This window comes from Dermacentor silvarum, chromosome 11 (genome assembly GCF_013339745.2).
Source record: "Dermacentor silvarum isolate Dsil-2018 chromosome 11, BIME_Dsil_1.4, whole genome shotgun sequence".
In the NCBI taxonomy this organism is placed as follows: domain Eukaryota; kingdom Metazoa; phylum Arthropoda; class Arachnida; order Ixodida; family Ixodidae; genus Dermacentor; species Dermacentor silvarum.
In genome coordinates, this window is record NC_051164.1 from 52,714,574 (window position 1) to 52,738,839 (window position 24,266).

Consider the following 24,266-nt stretch of genomic DNA (forward strand, 5'->3'; position numbering starts at 1 on the left):
GATGCATCTGGTTAGGGGTAGGTAATTCTCATTCATTATTAGAATGGTGAATACACATGCATGACTCGTGCAACTGCGACAAGGCAACTGAACATGCGTGGTGTTTTTTCATTCATATGACAATGAAAGACGTTCTTTGATCTGTGTTAAACTGGCTAGATTATAGACTTCTTCCCGAGACAAAGAATCTTGGACCATGGCCCCACACATTGAAGGTTGACAAAGCAATGTGGGCGTTACTACAGTTTATGAAGTTGACTGGCCTCAGCGACCGATCGTAGGCGTGACGAACAGCCACACTAGTCTGCACTGCTAGTTCCTCCCTCTTTGCTTCTTTGTTTCTTTTCATCACTGTGTAGGATAGCAAACCGACACATGTCTGGTTGACCTTCCTACCTTTCCTTTCTCTCTCCTCTTGACACCATTATCACTGCCTACTGACAAGAGTTGCTGCTCAAAAATTATTACTCAAATAATTTTGTGATTATGCAATCGGGTGCATTCTCAAATTCCAGTGGACTACCTGTGGCTGTACATCCTGCTGCCCAGCATAGCAACTGTGGCCCTGATTGGCCTTTTGCTGGGCATAGCATGCTTTCGGCGCCGTGCAAAGCCGTCACCGCCACCTTCAGCCAAGAGCTTTGCTGGAAAAGCTGCCCTTCGAGGGCCTGCCCAACAGAACCTCGAGTTGGGGCGACTGCTGCCTCGGCCAACAAGGCAAGGTTTCTTTTTTATGTTGCTTTGGGATACATCAAATAGTTTTGTGCTAAGAGCCTTCTTTGTACCTTCTACATTCTGTCAGAGTGCAACTATTCATCACATTTACTATTTCACTTCTATGACACAATGCTGGGGCCATTTACTATAGTCAATTAAAACTACGGCATAATAGAAGCCACTTGCCGATTAAGTTGAACCTCGACATACCTGAACGCGAGTATAACCAATGATCAGATATAACGAAGTAACTTGAAATTATTTCTCATCAATATCAACACGTAACAAATACATGCTTACAACAAGCATTGGACGTAACGAAGGTATTTTCTTGTTGAATGCGGCTTTCATGTAGCGAACCTCTCGATTTGGCTCTGTACTGTGTGAAATACTACTGTTCATGCAAATTCCGTAATCTTATTACTGCATATGATCCTATTCTGGTCATACACCACCCACCCCTCACTTGATAGCCAGTCTGTTGCTTTCACAGACTATCAGTTACGTATAGAGAAAAATGTGTACGTGCACATATGTCCACGTACACATCTTTCTATGCCTACTATATGACAAATTTTCGCTAACAGAATGAAAATCGGTCCTGCCTGGTGTTGCAACATGCTCCAAGAGGTTATCAAACAGAATAGTATGACTAAGGTTGTGTAAACCAACTGATGTTTGCTGTCTTGGTAATGTCGTTGTTTAAATGAGCAGCTGCTTACGTCCTGCAATTACCGTACGTGATTAAACATTTCACTTATAGAAGTAATAACGCTAGGACAAACTACGGCTCACAAATGCTACATTAGGTTGCAGAAGGGTTGAAAATTGAGCTTGTTGGTACATTTTGCAACTTATTTGGAGGAGTGATAAATGACGGGACAAGGAAAAGACAACACAAAGATGCAGACCAAGAACTATCTTTTATTTAAAGGAGCATATGTGCTCTACGCTGATGCAAATAGCTCCTTGTCACATCATATAGTGCTCCTCCAGATAAGCTAAATTAGATTACATTTCTTAAATAAAATATTGAACATACATTTATAAACTGTAAATTTGAAAATACTAATAAAATGAAAATGAGATGAATTGCTCGTATGGGTTGCACTTTCTAAGACATGGACACAGGAAGGCACACAGATAAACAAATGGGAGCGCTCCGGTTGTTTATCCATGTACCTTCCTGTGTCCGTGTCTTAGAAAGCGCAACCCATACCAGAATGTAATTCCAACTTGGCCAAGAAACAGCACTCTTATAGGTCAATTATTCCTGGCCTGTTACTCACATCTCGAATCTCATAAAGAACCATCTTTTCTCCTTGCATAATAGCACTCTTATATACTGTCCTTTTCTGCATATATATATTGTTCATTTCGTCAGTGTTCTGAAAGTTTGATGTCTTCATAATTGTCTTGTCTTGTCCCTAATTGTCTTGTTCGTAATTTACTTGTCTACATTGTCTACATTTCTGTTCCACTATCACAGCTTGTGCGCGACTGTCATCCCAGGTGGGAGTGCAGTGTCAAGCGCTGCTGCCTCTTGTCCTTCCTTGCTAAATGTGAAGATGCACACTTGAATAGTGTCTTTAGGTCAATCAAAAAGAGACTGATATTCACTTAAACCTCCTGGCTTCCTCCAGCGCTTAACATTCTGCAATCCTTAAACAGGGCTCCCGAGGTATCAGCTGCACGAATCCGTTTCCATGAGGAACTGGGTGAAGGAGCATTTGGCAAGGTGTACAGAGGAGAGATGCTACCCGCCAAGCGTGACTGCAGTGCTCCCGTGCCTGTGGCCATAAAGACACTGAAGGTAAGGGGCTTCTTTGAATCCAATTTCATCTGAGCATGCCTGAATTCATTGCACAGTGGTTGAGCTTAGTGAACTTGAAATGCTCAACAGCCTGAATTCGGAAGTGTGTGTGTGTACCTTCTTGCTCCTGAGAGTTGTGAATACTATTCAGACTCTCGTCAGAGTAGTCAAGAGTAGTTCTGAGCAAGTACTTTCTTTTTTAACATCATTTGTATCTCAGGGAGTCTTTATGTGCATTCCTGAAGTAATGCAAATGCATAACTTCAATACTTCAGTGTACTAGAAACTTTTTTTTGAGTGGCACGGCACGACGCAATCTGTGTTGCCAGTAGCAGTGGTCACATTCTGGAGGACAGCCGCGTCTGACCCGGGGGGAAGGGGGGGTATTCTGTGAGTGTCCACCTAGTGGACTCTCCATTTCAGCTGCTGCTGATTGACTGGAGCTGTATGAGCGAAAAGGAGACTGGCTGGGAAAGCCCGTCTCCTTGTCAGGGATGCCACAGACCAGACAATGAGCACAGCAGCAGCTTAAACTGAGAGTCCACTAGGTGGACACTCACAGAATACCCCCTCGCAGGTGCACGCTCCAGACTCGCCAAACACAGGCACCAGGTTGGCCGCGACTGGAGCTACGCTTTGCTAGACATGTTCGATAGTGAGTGACACTAACACAGCTGCTGCAAAGCACCACATCGCGCACCACGAACAATAAGACGCTCGGAGCACGTCGGTAGGCGCACTGCCCACGTGTTCCAGTCGACTGCAGTTAAAAGTCTCACGCACGATGCAGGAGAATGCGGCCATGAAGACGCAGCAGGACTTCCAGCGGGAAGCCGAGCTGATGAGCGACTTGCAGCACCGCAACATTGTCTGCCTGCTGGGTGTGTGCACCAAGGAGGAGCCCCTGTGCATGCTCTTTGAGTACATGCCTCACGGAGACCTGCACGAGTTCCTGGTGGCACACTCGCCACGCTGCGAGGGCGCCACTCAGGTGCTCGACCTGGCCGACTTCCTCCACATCTCCAGACAGGTCTGTGGCGCCTTCTATACTTGATTTATATTAAGAGATTTTCATTTGCCGATACACTAGTGCAAGACAGCTGCTTGTGATGCACTGCAAGTATATCCCCTTGTTATCACCCCAGCAGGTATAATTTATGGGGAAAAGCGGGGAAGAAAGTTTATAAGCCGAGCATAAAACACTACTTCCAGTGACCGAAATATAATGGTGCAATCTGCTTCAACAATATTTACGAAACCTGAAACGTCCTATTTTTTATACTGTATAGGTTGCTGATTCACACTGAGTTGACATCTTATATATGCAATGCCAGTAGGAAAAGCCAATTGCTATAATCACATAGACCAGTAAACTGATGCCTGCTCATATACAGATGCTGATGCAGTTTCCATAACTTTATACAGCTTAGGAAAAAACACACATCCCTCATTTCCATCTGGGAAGTGCATATGTTATCCACAACGTGTGCAAGAGCAAGCCTACACCACTGTCCCATAGAACTGAAGAAAACAGCCTAGCACTATATCAAACACAACCATAGCAGCTATTGACAGGTTTATGTTATCACATTTTCTATTCCTCACAAAGACGCACATTTCCTTGCCCGCAGGCATCAAAAAGTTGACTTTGCCGCAATATGCAGACAGAGCATTTTGCATGTCAAAATGCAATACCAACAAGGGAAAAAACTTCTGCATTGGTTTAGATAAAATAAGATCCTTCCATGTTATGTGCATACAAATCTTCATATACAGAACTACACTACTTGCAGGGCACAGATTACCTCATTGCACCTACTTGGCTAGCAGGATAATCTGCAGCACATGATAAGCCTGCATGGTCTGACTATCAACGTCACGTGCTTCCCAGGTTGCCGCCGGCATGGAGTACCTGTCGGCGCACCACTACGTGCACCGCGACTTGGCAGCACGCAACTGCCTCGTCGGCGAGGCGCTCACGGTCAAGATCTCCGACTTCGGCCTGTCGCGCGACGTCTACTCGTCCGACTATTACCGCGTCCAGTCCAAGTCGCTGCTGCCAGTGCGCTGGATGCCGCCGGAGTCCATCCTGTACGGCCGCTTCACCACCGAGAGCGACGTGTGGTCCTTCGGCGTCGTGCTCTGGGAGGTGTTCAGCTACGGCCTCCAGCCGTACTACGGCTACGCCAACCAGGAAGTCATCGACCTGGTGCGTGCGCGCCAGCTGCTGCCCTGCCCCGAGGACTGCCCGCCGCACCTGTATGCGCTCATGGTCGAGTGCTGGCACGAGGTGCCCAGCCGGCGGCCGCAGTTCCGCGAGCTGCACGCGCGCCTCTGCTCGTGGCAGGCTCTGCACGCACGCAGCGCCAGCCTCAGCACTCACGGCAGCAACCACACGGGCTCCACGTCGGTCAGCCACAAGGGCGGTGGCAGCCCGCTCCTGGGCGGACCACCCGGAGGCGCCATTTTGGTGGAAAGGCCCGCCACGCCGCTCGGAGGAGGAGGAGGGATGACCCGGGGCCCACCCTGCCCGCTCCAGAACCCGCCGCCCCCGCCGCCGCTGTCACACTTTGGGCCGCCGTACAACGCGCTCGACACCAGGGTGTCCAAGGTCTGACAGATCCCCCGCAGCTGCTACTTTGTGTGAGCTGCGTAGATCTGTCTCTCCCTCCCAGAAGGCATTGCTGAGAGTGTCTTGCCTCAGGGAAGTTTCAATGCTGCGTTACCCACCAATGGGCTCGCCACGTCGAAACGGACTGGAGAAAATCCACCGCGGCCAAAGCCGCGGGAGTCGGTGCTCGTGCGCGGCTGCTACTTCTTGTGAGCTTAACGTACCCTTTCCCAGTTGGGTGCCTGCCGTGTGCACCCCCCACGGAGACCTCGTAGCAACCTCACGACGGCAGAGCGCCAAGTAAAACTTTGGCGTCTGAAAGCTCGACAACTTGAGAACTGCTCGTGCCTGGCAGCTGAGTCAAGTGCCGGTCCCTTGAACAAACGGTTGCAGAAGGTTCCCTCAGGATGTCGCCGACAACAGAGCGAATCGCGACTGTCTCGGCGACAGCAGTGTGGCGTGGCCTTGTGACTCGTGTGCCGCATTGAGTGCTTTGACAACTGGTCGACCACCGACAAACGAACTTCAGCAGTGGACACAGCACCCCGAGCTTCAGCAACGACGCCTCGGAGAGCACATGAATGTGGCCAAAGTCAGCTAACACTGCCACAGCAAAAGACACTTTGCGCGGAGAAGCGTGTGTATGCTCTCAAACAGCGAAAAAGTATGCTATACGAGATAGAACAAAGAATCACAGAAATGCTTCTCTACCATTTATAAATTGCACACAGTACCGTGGATATCACGAAAAGTGTCAGAAGAATACTCATCTAAATGAAACACTTTTGTGTTCATTTGTCTTAGCATGGGTAACGTATCTTCAAGAAATGAGTCCTTCACATTTTTTTACTGTCACAACTCGATGCTGACGCACGTATGTATATCTGCAATAAGAGACGTGTTCCTAAGCTTGTTTTGATAAGGCAGCAAATATTTTGCCATCACTGTCACAATTCTTTTCTTTCTTGCATTGAACGCATCCACTTCAGTTGGCCTTGAATGTGTCGCCGGTGTTCTTTGAGCAATCAGTGTGTCAGTATTATAGAAACAGCCGGGTGCTATTTACAGTCAGTACTAATGCCGTACTTCCAAGCATTGATAGATGTGCGAAAGATGCTGCTTCCCGGTGTGTCTCATTTGCCAGCTTCTGCAGTGCTAACAGTGCCCGACATACAGCACAGCACAGTAAGAGTCACAGGTGGACTGCAATGAAATTTAACGTTGGCTAGACTGGTAAAAAAATGTGTATTATATATATATATATATATATATATATATATGTGCTGCTGCAGCAATCTTAGCAAAGTTGCAGGGCTGGTACAATTCTAATTTTCTCATTAGCAGCCTTTAAATAGCAGCCAAGTAAACGATGCTTTCGGCTGGTGTTTAGAGGATGTGAAAGCCCAAGCACTTTGCCTCAGATATTTTTTGCTGCACCATGGGCAGCCACGGGCAGCACCTAATTTCAGAGGTCATGCCAAGAAGTCGCATGTTCCGAGCGGTGCATGACTTAATTCCAGCAAGCGGTAACGGTGTCGCTTTTTTTCTGTTTCAGTGTCAAAAACAACTTTCGTGAGCCTTTCAGAAAGCATCCACTCGTATTTAAAACATAAAGTTTTGCACAGAATCTGCTCTGTATCAACATACTAATCTGAAACTAGGCTTTTTTATGCAGCCCAAAATTTTGTTGCAGTTGACCTTAAAGGGGAACCATCTCATCATAGACATTAGATGTACTGTTTCCACGAGAATGTTCACTTACATCATGGCATGTGATGGCTTGCGCAGTTTTTCTCGTCTGGCAAAGCTTAAGAAGAAACCTTCGTTAACCTTAAGCCTACACGCATGCAATGCAGACTGAAATGATCACACTTTTTTACCTCTTCGGGAACCCAGCTCCCAAGAAACTTCCAGTCTCGCCTGTGGTAAACGCATCCACTAAATTTTGCAGGTGCGAAAGGTGCTGTGCGATATGTCATTCCAATGGCGGCCATATTTATGAAAATACATTTCATTCTTTGTTCTTGTGGTTGAAAGTAGCGTGAAAAAAACAAATTGCAAGAAAGGCACTAAAAACCGCTCACCTGGACTGATTCAGCGACATGAGATAAATATGAAGAATACACGAAAAGCACAGTACGTGCACGAATTAAGCTATTATATCAGCGGTTGTCAAAAGTGCATGTCAACGAAAACTATCTTCACCAGGTTTATAGACAGATTGCCAATATTCCAGCTCCTTTATATTAATAATTGCTTCCAGTATGTATGATTCGTACTTTTGCCAAAAATTTGAATCTAGCCAAGTGGGGGCTTACAGCTGTCCTCCTTCATTCCTTTATTTTCTTTTTGCCTTTAGTCACTGGGCTTAGAGGCCGCTGCACCACCATTATCGCCAAAGAGTGGCCACTTAGCGTGAGGGATAGGAATTGAACAATGAAAAAGGCACCACCAGCTTCTGGCTATGTGTATTTTAACAGAAGCCAGTTACGATAGAGAGATGCACGGGAAGGCCTGAACAGCTAACTTCTGCCCCACAAAACTCTCCATCGCATAGATTCTCCACTGGAATAAGGCAAAATTTGCGTATGCCCACAGTCATACTCTGCACTGCGCTGTAGTTAAAGCTCACTGAGAAGAGTTAAGGCAATGCAGGAGCCTTGCCTGTCGCATTGCAGTCACCATCACGGCATCAGCAAAACCCAACTTTAATCTCACATTTGAGCACAACCACATCTACTGATCCACTTCAAGGTGTTCCTCAATCGCGACTCAAAGTGTGTGAGCTAGGCCACTTGTATACTCACATTTCATTGCGAGCCTGAACACACCCCAACAATGCCAGTCATCGCTGCGAGAACCGTGACATGCCATTTACATAAATTTACACGAACTGATTTTACAGTGACTTTTTACTGCCTTTTCTTTACACATAGTTTACAAAGCGTGTCTGCAGCCCATTTGTAGAGAAATGTGTTATTGCTACTTTAAGCTCTCTTTTGTTACACGAGAACCGCCATGTTTGTGTTTTTACCCATTTGATGTTGTGCTGTCACCCTGTATTGCCAGAACTTGCGTGACGTGGTTCGAGGAGCAATAAGAACACTCAGATTACACTAAGGGCACACCATGAAGCTGTTCCGTCATTCAGAGCAGCCTCAAGAGAAAAAAAAAAGTGCGGCACTCCTTGTCACACACTCTACCGTCACTTTATTATTCTTTTCATTGTGCCATGTGTTGTTCTACACAAAAAACATGTTTTGTGCAACTAGTCCCTTAGTAGTAAACACTATGTGTAAAAAAAAAGTTTACGTGCTTATCTTTGGAGACGCCGTGAAATGACTTCAGACATTGTTACGAAACTATGTGAGCAGTGTCCCATGTTTTCATGTCCACAAGCCTGCACCAGCAATTACACAAACCTCAGAAAAGTAAAGAAATAAAAAATAGCCAGATATTTCTGATGCTTAAATTTATAAACCCAAAGGCAAGCTTTTGATTTCAATGTGCTGTCAGAGCAGGGGCTTTTGGGTGTGACTTCACAGCACTGCAGATAGCACCGCCATGAACAAAATGAAAGAATTAAAATTCGTTTATAAGCAGCACTGTACACTGCGCTTATATAGTTTGAGAGAATGACTAAACATAGAAACAGGCACATAGATTAACTTTTGTTAAGTGCTATGCCCATAACCAAGTTCCAGACACTAAAGGGCAGAGAATGCTTAGCTCCTTGCCAGCTTCTTCATGTTGCTGGCCTCTGTCAGGATCACTGACATCTGATAAGAAATTGCTGTGAAATACTGTACCGCCCCCAGCTCCTCAGAGTGTAGATAGTTTCAAACATTTAACGTTAACTGCTATTTTTCGAACATGTATGCACTCTACCCTAGTAAATAACATAATGTTCGAACAGTGCTGCCGCACAATTCATACTGTTTCGTTACAATGTTCTGAAGCCTCTTCAGGGTCACATTATCTCTGCTTTTGATAAAAACTTTTATGAGTTGACAATAATAGTATATACTTAAAGTCTTCGCGTTATACAAGAAGTGTCCCGTCAAGACACAGCAAGGACATTAAGTGCGACAACCTCTTGTATAGTGGCACTGTGCGGTCAACATTAAGGCTGGACCTGCGATGTCTCCTTGCACATGCTCTTGATGTGAGAACAAAAGAGATACGAACAACGAAGAAAGTCTCTGAATACCAGTATAAGCAATTTTGCGAAAGGAGTGCGATCTCCACTGGTGGTTACAGAATAGACTTTTTCAAACAATCTGTGAATACTTCACTATGTAACTAGACTTTTACTTAACGTGAAAAGCCTTCATTTCAAAAACAGAACTCCCATAAAAAAAAAGGAAAAAAAAAGGAATGAGAAGGCTTGCACATGGCAATATGTTCTAGCTTTCTGTGGGCCCACATGAATATCTATAATTTTCAAAAACAACACAGGAGTTTATTGGAGCATGTATCTGTGCAATGCTATCAGCGATGCTTTCGATGTTGTTTGCTGGAAATGTTAAACCCCATTTGTTGCTACCCGTTTTCGCACAGTCAGAATACATGGATGCACGTGGCGCGTCCTGGTATATTACGTATGAGCACAAAGAAAACATATCACAGTGCTACAAGAAACACGTTATGCGTCAAGAAGTGCTTGTGGAATGCAGCTACTATGGTTGGGAGGTTTGCTTGACAATACAGTTGAATGCTGTTATAACCAAGACACGTTCAATATGAAAATACCTTCGTTACATCCAATATTCATTATAAGCATATATGTATCTGTCAAGCTCTAGTGTCGGTCAAACACATTTTAGATTTACTTCGTTATATTGAATAATTCATTGTCTCCGTGTTCGCTATACCCTGGTTCGACTTTGCTTTGTCAGGGGAAGCACGCTTCTCAGTATCTTTGAAGAGAAACAATGTTTCATAGACTTCATCAGTCCAAACTTGAATAGAAAATTTAAACTTTCCTTACTCAGATGTGTAGTCAACAAACTACATTACCAATTAATGCTTCCTGCAGGACTCCGCAGTGAACATTACTTTCACGAATTGCTGCACAAAAACTCAAAATTATTGGGAAGATAATGTAACGAAGTTAAGCAATAAAATGAGCAACATACCAGCAGTGGCACTGCACAGACTCAACTCAGCTGCAAAAGTCAACACACGACGGGATCCATGAAAGGGCCGATTATCTTTGCAGCCTCAGAATGCAGCCTTGTATCTAGAGCTCCTGCCTGTACTACTAAATGCGAACAGCAAGTCTTGGACGGTTTTACTGGCTATGGTCATAAATTGCTCAGAAATTTATCAGCACTTTTCCCGATGCTATGCTCCATAACCTTATGCGCTTGACTGTACCTTTGGCACAAAAAGAGGCGTAAACAAGTCAGTAACAACGTAAATGTCTCTTTCCACTTCCGTGTTTGCCAAGCTTTGCTACAACATTTTGATTCACATTCCAGTGTGAAGAATTGTCACCAAGGAACGTTTAAAAACCAGCCCCACACTCTGAACCAATCAACTGTAAAAGGTGTTTCAATGACTTTTCGCCCAATTTGAATTTTGACTTCTGCATGTGGTGCACTTTGATGAAGGGAAACAGTGCAGCCACTATCTGACTCATAAGGTAACATATATTCAAGTAACAATGTGTGTGGGTTCACAAAGGACACTATGCACAACTTATAACATAAATAGCGGCATAATGCGCATAAATGCGCACAATGATTCTAAATGCAGGCTAGATGTTAATTCAAATTGTAAGATTTTACATACAGAATACATAATTGCAACCAGCTGGGGTTCTTTAACAATTTCTGCGCCACGTTACTATCCCAAATTCCGTCCAAAAATGCCAAACTTATTTCCCATTGGCCAACAAGTTATACCTCCTCAGAAAAAAAAACTATTTTGCTTCTACTTCCACTATCACAGTGACTGTGTGCTGCCATCTACAAAAAGTATGGCTAAGCACACAGATAAAACTAAACTCGTACATGGCATTGCTAGAAAATGAGGAGTACCGTTCACGACCTGCGCTCCCTCATTGTTGGCCGTTTTCATTTAAAATGTGTGGACGAATCCAGCTGGTCGAAGGCACAGAAAGGGTTAACATGACCCTAAACATAAGTACATTAGCATTTTTGCATTCCATCCCCATCAGGAAGTCACTACAACTGCAAATCAAACCCACAGCCTTGCACTCCGCATAAGAACACGATGGCCACTGCCAGGCTAGACAGAGTTTAAACTCCTTAAGTGTTCTATTATATTGACCAAAAGTGACCATCGACAGTGCTTTGTTTTTTAATCACTCATTTTCGAACTTCAATCCATTGAAAACCCTTCTTAAGCTTTTTCGACCAATTTGCTTCATGATTTAGGTGCAAAAACGCTGCACCACTGTCGCGCCAAGTAAATGCCGTCGTCGCTTTCCGAATACACAGTTTAGGCAGAAGCGATTCGAAGACTATCATCATCCTCGTCGCTAAAAGAACAAAACTCTAGTGCATCGCTTTCACTTTCACTGTCAAGAGTCGAGCAGCAGCTTTCATTTGCACGTGCGACAAACACGAGAGCTGTCAGTGGCAGACGTCACCGTTCTAAATCTGCCAAAAGGTGAAAAAAAAAGTGCGATTCCAGAAAGGCAGTCTTTGAACGCTGACAAAGTGCTGCCACCTAAGTAGAAGATAACAAAAACCACAATAGAAGTGTCCCTCCAGCGCTGACAAAATGGCTGTCATCTATGTAGTAGAACACAGACTGAATCAATGCAGCTTTTGTGGTGCTGAAAAAGTGCCGATATCTATGTAATAAAACAAGAAAGAGCGAAATGACTGCGGATTTCAAACACTGGTGCCGCAGCCGTCAATGTAGTACAAGGAAAGCTAAGTAGTTGCGGTGAGTTCGTCCAAATCGCTTTGAAACCGGGGTTATTGCCGTTGACTAGCTGAGCTCGTCCAAAACACTCAAGGGGTTAAATATTCTTTTTAGCAATGATGGGCTCTGAAGTCTAACAATGTGACCTGCCTTTTCTGCTTTTTAATCATCTTGTCCTTGTCAACCTGGTGTTGTTTTAAGTCATTGCACGTACTAATTTGTATGTTTGCAGAATGTAACGATAATGGTACCCCCAGGCCTGGAAACCCCAGCCATAGAGAGGTTCTAAGAAAATATCTAAGAGGCAATGATAGTTGCCATAGCAACTGCATTCCACAAGGGCTTGCTGTGGTAGTTAGGTGACAACACATCACTACACTCACTCACACCACAATAGAGGCGAATGTAATATAATGTGTGCAAAAAACAAATATGCGCATTTGTGTGTGCATGCATGTGTGCGTAAATGCATTTGCTACTTTCAAGGTGACGTCGACAGCCGCTGGCTGGCGTCCCCTTCATCTCAACCTCCAAACCTGCCTTTTTGCCCCCACCATGACCTTTTTTTTTTTTTTTGCACTTCCCAAAAGGTGCTCTCCTGCGATGCTCTTGCAGCGCATGTGTCGAACTGTTTGTTCACATTTGTACAAAAGAAAAAAAAAATTTTGCCCGTCAATGTCTGTGACTGGATGTGTTACTCTTTTTATACGTAAAGATTAATAAAGTTAAGTTATGGTGACTGTGGTGTTCGCGTCTGAATTTTTCATCATGGGAAATCTCTAAATTGTTACAATGTGCTTACTTTTAATAATAAAAATAGAAGTAATAAGCAGCTCAGCACAGCTAAGAACACCTCACGATAGAATTGTGCCTCTATGTTGAGCCTGATAACTTCTCTTCTTCAACTAAGGCAACGAGTTACTAGTGAAATTCTACAAAAGTTGGCTTGTCTGCAAGTCTTGATTTCAGCCAGGGTCATTATTATGTAACAATTTATTTATTAAATTTTCTGTTCTTATCACCTTTCGGACTGAGTGATTGATCCTAGTGGTTACAGAATTGTGGCTTCACCTCACCCAGTGACGGGGGATAACACTGGAAAGTGAAATGAATCGTTGGAAAATACAGCTCCAGAAATGATGCTCGAAGATGCCACCTAGCAAATGCCAGGAAAAACAACCCTCTTTTTTAACAAGCTGCATTAGCCCTGCACTATTTCCAGAGCTGCTACAGTGATAGCTTAAGATAGTTAAAGTGATAGCTGAAGGTGTGCGGCAGCTACTTCACAGATTTTTGAAACGCATTCCCTTATGCAATAGGTCAAGCAGGTTAGCTTCCATGACATCTATGTATTTGCAATTCGTTTTCGCTTTGTAGAGAAATAACCGCTCAGCTAAGAAACTGTGCAATGTGACAAAAAAACAAAAACATTCTGGTAGGAGATATTGGACCGGTATAATAAAGGGGCTTCTTTCACTTGCTTTATGCGAGTCTTAACATCACCATTTATGGCTGGCTGATCCCCCTCATAATGTGAGCGGAGCTCTGCTCTAACCACGGATTAAGCGGGATTTATTTATTTATTTATTTATTTATTTCAACATACTGTCAACCCCATGGGGGTTATTACAGGGGTGGGTGAACAATTTTGACACATATATGTACATTTGCAATCCTGGTTTAAGAAAATACAGGACAGGTGGGAACACATACAGAGACGCAAATAATATCAATAAGTAAAAGAGAGGACTGCCTTCTCGGCAAGCTCAACAAATTTGGAAAACGTTTGCGCGGTGACACACGAGTTCAGTTCATTCCATTCCCGCACAGCTTGTGGGAAGTAGGAAAAAAAAACGCATTATTATTGCAGGAAAACTCTTCTAGTCTATGTGGGTGCATCTGTCGAGTCTGGCAAGTGGACTTAAGGTTTGCAAAGTCTGAGTAGTTTAGCTTAAATGAGTTGTGGAGTAACATATATAAAAACTTCAAACGCTGTAGTTTCGCTCGGCTTTCCAGTGTGAAGGCCTGCAAATTGTGATAGTAGCTCAGTTGGTGAGTCGGTACGCTTGTAGCGGTATAAAGAAAACGGACGGCTTTCCTTTGAATCATTTCGAGTGTGTGGATGTTATTTTTCGTGTGCGGAAACCAGACTAAACTTGGAACACACTACTATTGCGAACATAAGATGCACAAATGCTTTTATGCACCTCCTTCAAAGCTTTAAGGCAAGTGCTCAGCTTGTGCACCGAAACACCTCATACTGAATCCTGAGAAAGTGCTTTCTTTTTCTGGAGTGCATTCTGAATTCTTGTAAGACGTGATGTTAGTTTCGTGAAGCACTAAATGGCAGAGCCGAGATCCCATACCAGCTAACGCAGTAAAATGAAACAATAAGATGGAAAGTTGGGCGAGTTGGCATAACTGCATTTTGTAATAACTGAGCAAACAAACAACACACACAGACAAAGAGGGCCACGCGACAAATGCTGAACGATGACATCAACAGTGCTTGTCCCATGGCCTTCATGTTTGTGTGTCTGTTTGTGCTGCTATTACAGGAATAAAATCCAAGGTGGGGGTGCATTCAGGCCCCTTTCAACTGTGGGAGCAATGAGCGCCTTGCTGCCTGCCCACAGTGATATTAGAGTGCACTAGACCTTTTTTGAGTAGTACAACTACACTTCGCCGCCCGACGTGTTTTGTGTCGCCAGTAGCGGCGGCACTGCTGTCGGTAACTATTGAAGGCGCACGCGGTGAAGCAAGCGGGCAGTCTGGAACCTGCGTCTGACTGGACGCGCACTTCAAATAGGCCATGTGTAGAGCTATGGCTTCGTAGACGACAGCACCGTCGCTAAAAGCAGAAGCGACGGTCGCTAGAACACCGTCGCTAGAAGTAGCACTTTGCGCAACGCGCACGGTAAATGGATGGTGCATTGGGCAGCACACTGCCCATATAATATTCTGGTTCACTGTAGTGATCCGAACAGCTTAAAACGTTCATTATATTCCAGGTACTTGACTCCTAACAATGGCCTCAAATTGCAAATGCCAGATGCCCATAGTATCATTTAGGATACGGAACACACACTTGTGGGTAGTAATTCTGAGTAGTAGCACACAATAGCACACACAATGCTAACCACTGACGATTGCACAGGCAGGCTGTTGCATGTGATGACTGTACTGGCCAAAACACGATGACTGCTTAAACTGCAAGATGCTAACCACTGGCGATTGCACACGCAGAATGTTGCATGTGGTGACTTTGGACTGGCCAAAACACAATGACTGCCCAACAAAAGTCAAGTTGCCAAGTGTAGAGTAAAATTAATGCTTACACGTGCCTGAACAGGAGTACAGTAGATGCATGGTTAATATGAATACTTCAATGGGATCATGCGTGACATTTTCAACTTTTCTTGCATTAAATGAAGGCTGTAGACATTAAGCCCCTACAAAAATTGCTTCATAGCACCCAATATACCTTGCTATAATAGCTTTTTACAAACCAGTTTTGGCTCCCAGGAGATGCACATGATGTGACACAATATGTGGTCCTGTGGTTTTGGTACTTGCTCGGTTGTCTGCTATGCTGCTACTCGCGAGATCAGCTTTGTTGGTAAATTCGACTTCTAAATGAACACTAAAGAGACGCTAAATCACTTTAGACTGATAAACTATTCTTTCAAAGCTTTACTTCTGTTAATTTCACTGTAATAAGTTGATTACTAGAGCAAAAAATTAGTCAGTTTCATTTTCTTGAATTTTGCGTCGAGGCCCCAGTGCTGGTACGCCAGTGCGATGCCACGGATTTTATTTAAAGTATTTTCTGCCACCTGAGCAGCAGCTGTGGCTTTATAAAAGTTCTTGAAACTTGACTTGAGTTTCTGGCTCCTTTAGAATACAATGCAGTAGGTATTTATTGCCAAAATATTAACTAGGCCCGAAGAGAGGCCATCAAAATCTCCGACGTCACGGCGAGTTCGTGTGAGAATATTAAGGTAGCGCCAGCACTAGTCTGTTTTTTTCTGGCTTTCCAAGAGTTTTCTCGTGTAAGAGTGGCTTTTTTTTTGGTATAGTAGAAGGTTAATTTACAAATAAACCTAAAATAATTTTCCTCTTAAGTTTTTGTTAAATGTAAAAAGAATGTGGGGCGACACTGACACTACACGATGATGAAATTGAAAGAAACACTTGCCAAGAGTATTAAAAAAAAAAAAAAAAAGCTGGACGTTTCGGGGCCTGTAAGGGTCCCTTGTTCGCAATGACAGGAAATTCAATGGCTCTTGTGCAAGTGTGGGTGACATGGTGCAGTGCGCGTGCGTAGGGTGTGGCCAGATTACTATGTGTTCTGTTAATCGCTTGGTGCATCATCCGACTATGTCGTGATTCTAATAGTAATCGCAAAGGTAATAGCTTCTCTGTGGCGATAACGGACACAGAGTCCCAGTCTTAATGGCGTATCTTCTCATGGTGCTCAGATAGCGAGTCGGAAACAGTTGCCTTTTTGAAGTTCCCAGGTTCAATTTAGGCTGCATCGCACTCCTTGCACGGGAATTTATACACGACACTAGGACAGTTCAATCTTTCCAAGGGGCCCTTTACGTGCGCCAGTTGACCACGTAACTTGCTGGGACATGTGCCAACCAAACATTGCAGTAATTAAGCACTCTGGTGAAAGCCTTAATCATGCCGCCTGCATAGGAAATGACAGTGCGCTCGTTTTTATTTGGCACTACATGGCATCTGGGCACTGAGGCATGATGCTCTTGCTCCCTTAGCAATTGTGGTGGGTAGCCATTACTGTTATGGTCCTTCCGTACCAAGATCAACTCTGCTTTATGCCTTGTAGGACTGAAGCAAGGAGATTAGGCGCGGTCGAACAGGGATAAGGAAAACGAGCGTTTGTGGCCCTTTGGGGTGTACGGAAATATAATCGAGGTATTTTCTCGTGTCTGTGCTTGCAATATGTGATGAAGCCTTTAATGGTTCGTTCAATGAGAACATCAAGTAATGTGATGTGGCTGCTCTTCCGTGTTCCACTGTAAACTGGATGCTCAGCTTGAATGAACTCAGGCGACCAAAGAACCTTGTGACACCATTGCGGCAAATTATACAGAAAGAGTCGTCAACACAACACACGAAAATGTGGGGACAGGGCTGAACGACAACAACGCTGAACCTTTGATGGCCTCTAAGGCGAGGTTGGCACCCATGACGGAGACAAAAGCCCCCATGGCGGTTCCAATAACTTGCCTGTAGAAAGACTTGTTGCAGACGAAGTACTTTTTTCTAAGGCAACACTCTCAACAGATGACTTAAGTCATCTACGTGAGTAGGAGAGGGTAGAGTGGGATCTTGTTCCAGGGCTTCCTTACAACATTGAACCGCAAAGTCAACAGGAGCGCATGTGAACACCGATTTCACAAGCATTTCATCATCACTGAGGCACTCGTACAGTTGGTGTTCTCCTGTTGCTACTGGCTACTGGCACATTTGGGAATGCATTCCCAGACTGCAAGACGATGGACACAAATGGGATGTGCCAAGTGCTGTTACCATACGAGCTTGACAGATGGTGTGGCAGTGTGTTCCATCCTCTGCTCCACAGTTTATGTTTATCACCGTTCACCAGCAACACATGCGAGGGAAAGTGTCAAATGATGAATTCACCTTCGAGCAATGTTGTCTTGCACTTGTTGGAAAGGCTCCAGGAGTGTGTATGTGATGAATCAGAACTTTCGAACAAAATCTGTAAACTAAATCTCAGGAAAAGTATGTAGTATTCCATGGAACTAAAACTCCGGGGAAAAGTAAAAATATATATAGAAAAAAGAAGGAAAAAGGGTTCCTGGCATCATGTATTTATCTAAATTCGAGTTTGAGTGTTACACACATACAGTTGAACGTCTCTACAATGAACACCTCTAATGTGGAATGACCTGTATAACAAAGGATTGGTTAGGTCAGGGACAAATTCTTACCGCTCATGTGTACTATGAATGCCTCTAAAACGAAGACAATTACAACAAGTTTGCTGGAACAATAAAGAAATTTATGTGCCCGACTACTGATTTGCTGCTTTACAAAAGATGCAGATGCCATTTAGCTGCACTCTCCGCTGCGCTCACTCAAAAGAGTGCAAATTGTTCTTTACTGAAACATAGATGCACATCTTTGATAATCTGTGTTATCACATTGATAACAATTAAAGCAGCCCGTGCATGAAGGAATTGCCACAGTTACTGATACTGTGTTTCAACCTAGGTTAGTGTGATCTTTGTTCACTTCGTCATCAGCAGGAGGTCGTATTTTTGATGTCTTCGTTTTTCATTTTATTGTTTTCAGTTCCTTCAGAATCACAACTATTCATGTCCTTCCAAATATAATACAGAAATGCACTTTTTTTTTACATATTAATTTCTTCACTATACCCTTCACTAACGACTTAAAAATATACGGACGCCTATAGGAATGTATTGTGGGACCTACATTTCTCTTCACTATATGCAGGTTCGTTATAACGAGGTTCTACTGTAATATGTACTCACATCGGAAAAGTACTTTAAATCATCGTCAATGTTTACCTGCACTGAACTACTGAGTCACAATAAAGAGAACAAGTAAACCGTATCAACACCACAATCAAGTATTCAACAAAACTGTAGTGCTTTAGTAAAAAGAGACGTTTTGTCTTCACTGACTCACAAGCACTGAAGAGTGCTCGTGTGTGACAACGGGTGAGTTAGACACAACCACATGAAGCCAACAGGAAATGAAGTCAAGCAAAGCACAGGGGCAACAACTGGTTTTAAATTGAAATGCATAAATCTTAACGAAAAAGGAAATAAAAATGAATGCAAGGACAACTACTGTATTTACCCGAATCTACCACATACCTTCTTTCAGAGAAAATAAGTCTGAAAATTGCTTGCACGTTACAAACGGAAACGAAACCAAAATCACGCTTGCTAAATTAGGCGGTGCGTTGACAACAGCCTAATGTCAGAGCAGATGAGGCAACATCATTGCCATCACAAGATGAACAGATTATGTTTTCATGAAGGTTGCTGTGAATAGGAGGTACAGCAAAAAGGAGCTTTCCAGCAGAGATGACGATGGGCACGTCAGCAAGTTAGGTAAATTGTGCACGTCTCGTATTTTTTCGCTGCATACATGTGAGGCCCGCTATATTTCTTTTATAAATGGGGTGTACATTATGTTCAGGTGCCCTTTCATTTTCTTACTTCGAACACGTGAGAATTGGGTGCCTGTTAGATTCGAGGGTGCATTAGAATTGGGTAAATATGCTAGACGCCTGTGGGAGCATGCTACTAAGTTCACATTCTACAACACACCTTTGGCTAAAAGGATGTCCTACATCCGCCCTCATAGTCATGAGTGGCATTGGCTAACAGTCCCCAAGCCATATCTCATACACACAAATACCCAAGAAAGTGGACAGAGTGTAATGAAGCGCCTCGTGTTTCCGATATCAGCTCAGAGACGACGACGACGACCCGTGCTGTGATTTGCAAGAGAGCTCGGGCTGTTCGCTGCTGCTAGGCTGCTGTTTATCTGCTGCTTCTCACCTTTAATTAAACATCATTACATTTGGTGGAGGTGCTGGGTATCCCTCGAGTCACCCTGGAGCTCCGCAATCATACGTTGCCCACCGACACCATGACCGACGCGACCTACGCACTAACTGTACCCACGGCTGCCCCTGTCACTTGCGCCGGCGTTGTCCATCAGTACAACCCGGCTACCTTCAGCGGGACCGGAGAGCATGACGTCGAAGACTGGCTCTCCTCCTATGGACGTGTAAGCGCTCACAATAAGTGGGAAGACCAATCTCAACTGACTAATGTCATGTTTTACCTTGCTGACGTCGCCAACCTTTGGTTTAGGAATCACGAATATGACATTTCAAGTTGGTCCGCGTTCAAGACACAATTCACCAATGTGTTTGGCCGCCCCACTGTCCCCCAAGCTACGCGCCGAACAGCGTCTACACCAGCGAGCACAGCAACCGGGCGAGACTTTTCCCAGTTATATTGAGGATGTCTTGGATCTCTGCAGCCGTGTTAATCCAACGATGGCGGAGGACGAGAAGATCAAACATATTCTGAAGGGTATTGAGGACGACGCGTTAAAAATGCTGCTGGCCAAGAGTCCAACCAGCGTCGCCGTTTTCTTCAACCTGTGTCAGAGTTTCGACTAATTGCGCCGCCAACGTAACAACACCCGCCAAAACGTCCCACAGGCTGACTCGGTCTCGGCCATTGCAGTTGCCGCAGGCCATACCGATCCTTCTGCTCTCGTCCTTCAGCTCAAGGATTTCATTCGCGAGGAAGTGGCCCACCAGCTGTCGCTGCTCCCTCACAGCCAGAAGCCTGCCCGAACACTGACTCCGGCCGTGGGACAAGCCATCCGTGCTCAAATATCTGACGCACTTACTCCCGTTCACCCGCCTGCTGCTATGACGGCACCACTCTCCTATACTGACTACCCGCCGCTATTCGCATCTCCGACGGCACCGCTCTCTTATTCAGACTACCCGCCGCAGGTCACACCTCCGCCGCACAACTATGCTGCCGCTGCCGCACAGCCACCCCCACCGTCATATTCCGTCTCACCACCAATGCACCGGTTTCCCCTGCTCCCGTTCCATGGCTGTCACCCCAGCTTCTTCGTCGAGCCGACACGCGGCGCACGCCAGACAACAGGCCTATTCGCTTCGCCTGTGGCATGACTGGTCACGTTGCGCGCTTTTGTCGTCGTAACATGTCCTCGCACCGTGACGCCTTTGACCAGCTTCCCTACGCGCCACAACATGCCGCCGAGATACGCTGCCAAGATGCCGCTGACTCGCCGCTGAGACCCTTCGATCGCGACCGCCGTTCAGACAGTCTGCCGAGGGAAACTGACTAGCGCAGTTCCGGAGGCAAGAACTGCAAGCTCATCGAACTTTCTAAGGCTTAAATTTTCACCGCAGAACGTCACTGACGTCCATGTCGAAGGAGCATCCGCCCAAGTGCTTATCGATACCGTGGGCTGCCGTTTCCGTCATCCATGAAAATCTTTGTTGCAAGCTAAAAAAGTCACGACCTCTCCTTCTGGCATGGCACTCGCACTGTTAGCGCGCAACGCATTCATCCTAGAGCTGTATGCACCACCCGTGTAGTCATCCAAGACGTTTTGTACATCGAGTTTTTTTGTGTTGCCATTCTGTTCTCATGATCTCATCCTTGGGTGGGACTTCCTGTCACGTCATAGTGGCATCCTCGATTGTTCTCGCGTGCAAGTGGCCCTTTCGCCACTATGTAATTCACCATCGGTCGGCGCCAACTTCAGTGTTTGCAAAGTCTTCATTGACGAAGATACCTATCTACCTCCGGAGACTTCGGTGCTTGTGACCTTGTCGTGTGCTGCCGTGCCAGACTCAACTGTGGCATTTATGCCCTCTAACATGCTTGCTCACCGCAAGGGCTTATTTCTCCCGTTCGCCGTCTTCACTGTCAGGTCTGAATCCGCTTTGATAGCCATCTGTAATCCACACCGGTATCCAGTCACCATACTGCCCGGTGAGACCTTGGGGGATTTGTGCAAGCAGTCACGTGTATTGAGGACCTTGACGTTCACGATGGCGCCACCTATTTATATCTGGACGCCACAACTTCCGTCTCATCAACACCGCCTTCAGCAGTTTTCGACAAGGCCATTGCCGCAGACCTTTCGCCGTTTCATCGCACAGAACTTCTTAATCTACTGAACGAGTTCGTTTCTTCGTTCGACTGCAACAAACCATCCTTGGGTCGCACGACAGGTCTCTTTCATACTATCGACACCGGTTACCAAGCCCCTTTGCGACAGCGTGAGTATCGCGTTTCCGCAGAAGAGAGCGCCGAGTTATCACGGAACAAGTGGACGACATGCTGCAGCACGGCGTCATTCAGCCTTCTCAAAGCCCTTGGTCATCACCTGTCGTTCTAGCGCGCAAAAAAGATGGCACCATCCTGTTTTGTATCGATTATCGCCGCCTAAACAGGATTACGAGAAAAAACGTCTACCGACTGCCTCGGATCGACGATGCTCTAGACTGTCTGCAAGGTGCAGAATACTTCTCGTCTTTAGATCTCTGCTCTGGCTATTGGCAGGTTCCCATGGCCGAGGCTGACCGCCCAAAGACAGCTTTCATCAATCCCGATGGCCTGTACAAGTTTAACGTCATGCCTTTCGGGCTCTGCAATGCTCCCGCTACCTTCGAGCGCATGATTGATACCATTCTTCGTGGACACAAGTGGAAGACTTGCTTATGTTATCTAGATGACATAGTTGTTTTCTCACAGGCTTTTCCGACACGTCTCGCCCGTCTGCATGACATCTTGACCTGTCTCAATTAAGCTGGCCTCCAGCTCAACCTTAAGAAATGCCGTTTCACTGACCGAAAATTAACTGTCTTGGGTCACGTAGTCTCGAAAGATGGTATCCTCCTTGATCCCGACAAGCTTCGAGCAGTTGCCAAATTTCCCCTACATCTATCAAGACCCTGCGAAGTTTCATACACCTGTGTTCTCATATTTAACGCTTCGTCCGGAACTTCGCCATTATCATCGCACCCTTGACGAAGCTGCTTACCGCAAGCAAAGGCATTTCCGCGTGGTCATCAGCATGCGATGAAGCCTTTGACAAGTTACGTGGGTTGCTGACTTTACCACCGATTCTTTGCCATTACGACCCAACTGCGCCGACAGAGGTTCACACCGACGCCAGTGGTGTCAGCCTTGGTGCAGTCTTGGCCCAACGAAAAGCCACGAATGAAGAATACGTCGTGGCTTATGCCAGCCGTACCCTTAAAAAAGCCGAGATGAATTAAGCCTCACAGAGAAGGAATGCTTACCCATCATTTGGGCAATGGGCAAGTTTCGTCTTTATCTCTACAACCGTTCTTTCAGCATCATCACTGACCATCACGCCCTTTGTTGGCTTTCCTCCTTGAAAGACCCGTCGGGCCACCTCGGCCGTTGGGCGCTTCGCCTGCAGGAATATGACATTTGTGTCATATACCGCTCTGGTTGACAGCCTTCCGACGCCGACGCGCTCTCCCGCTCGCCGATGACACCTGATGTGGCTTCTTTCTGTTCCTTCTCCAACCTCAGACCCATCACTATTGACCGCTATTGACATGCCCTCCAAGCAACGCAAGAACCCATCGCTTGCCCTGCTGCTCGACTACCTTGCCACTCCATCGGTCGTTTCTTCAACGCGGACCCTACGCCGTCAAGCAGCCCACTTTGCTGTGCGAGACAACACCTCTACCGCCGCAACTATATGCCCGACAGTCGGAAACGGCTTCTGGCTATTTCTCGTCACATGTGCTCCGATATGTGCGCGTACTTCTATGCTGACCCTCAAAGCGCACACGCCGGTGTCCTAAAAACCTTCACAAAGCTGCGTCAGCAATATTACTGGGGTGGAATGTATCGGTTTGTCCAGCAGTACGTTCAATCATGCACCGCCTGCCAACAAAGCAAAACTCCCCCCCTGCGCCCTACTGGCCCACTACAGCCGCTACTGTGTCCTGCTCGACCGTGTAAGCATCAACCTCTATGGCCAGCTCCCATACAGCGGATGTGGAAACCGCTGGATTATTGTTGGCGTCGATCACCTGACGTGTACGCCGAGAACGCGACTCTTCCCGCCGCGACCACGCGCGACGTTGTGATGTGCATTCTTCTTCGCAACTTCGTGCTTCGCCACGGTGCTCCACGAGAACTACTCAGCGATAGGGGTCGTGTCTTCCTGTCAGAAGCGATACAATCCCTCCTTCGCGAGTGCTAGATAATTCACCGGAAGTCGACCGCGTATCACCCCCAAACGAACAGTCTCATGGAGCGCTTCAACCGAACACTGGGCGACATGTTGAGGATGTACGTCTCGTCCGACCACACCAATTGGGACACCATACTCCCGTTACTTTCGCTTATAACACCGCGACACAAGCAACCACCGGTTTTTCCCCTTTTTTTCTCCTGTATGGGCGTGAGCCTTCGTGTCCTTTGGATACTATCGTGCCCTACCGACCTGACACCTCCGAGTGCACAACCATTTCAGAAGTCACCCGATGCGCTGAAGATTGCCGCCAGCTGGCTCATTCATTGACCAGCGAGGATCAGGGGCGTCAGAAGACAAGATGTGACAGTCATCAGGCCACGCCCACCT

The 24,266-nt window shown here is 45.8% G+C and overlaps 2 protein-coding genes across 2 annotated transcripts in view; one reads left to right on the forward strand and one right to left on the reverse strand.

Annotated features, from left to right (window-relative positions):
* LOC119432584 (inactive tyrosine-protein kinase transmembrane receptor ROR1-like) overlaps positions 1-7,289 on the forward strand; it is a 37,550-nt gene extending 30,261 nt beyond the window's left edge. The window contains exons 6-9 of the mRNA XM_037699747.2: positions 516-717; positions 2,389-2,530; positions 3,321-3,560; positions 4,422-7,289. Coding sequence (XP_037555675.1) covers positions 516-717; positions 2,389-2,530; positions 3,321-3,560; positions 4,422-5,147 — 1,310 coding nt within the window. The 3' untranslated portion in view covers positions 5,148-7,289. The remainder of the gene's footprint in view (positions 1-515; positions 718-2,388; positions 2,531-3,320; positions 3,561-4,421) is intronic.
* LOC119433007 (uncharacterized) overlaps positions 1-24,266 on the reverse strand; it is a 280,121-nt gene that overhangs the window by 194,483 nt on the left and 61,372 nt on the right. The window lies entirely within an intron of this gene.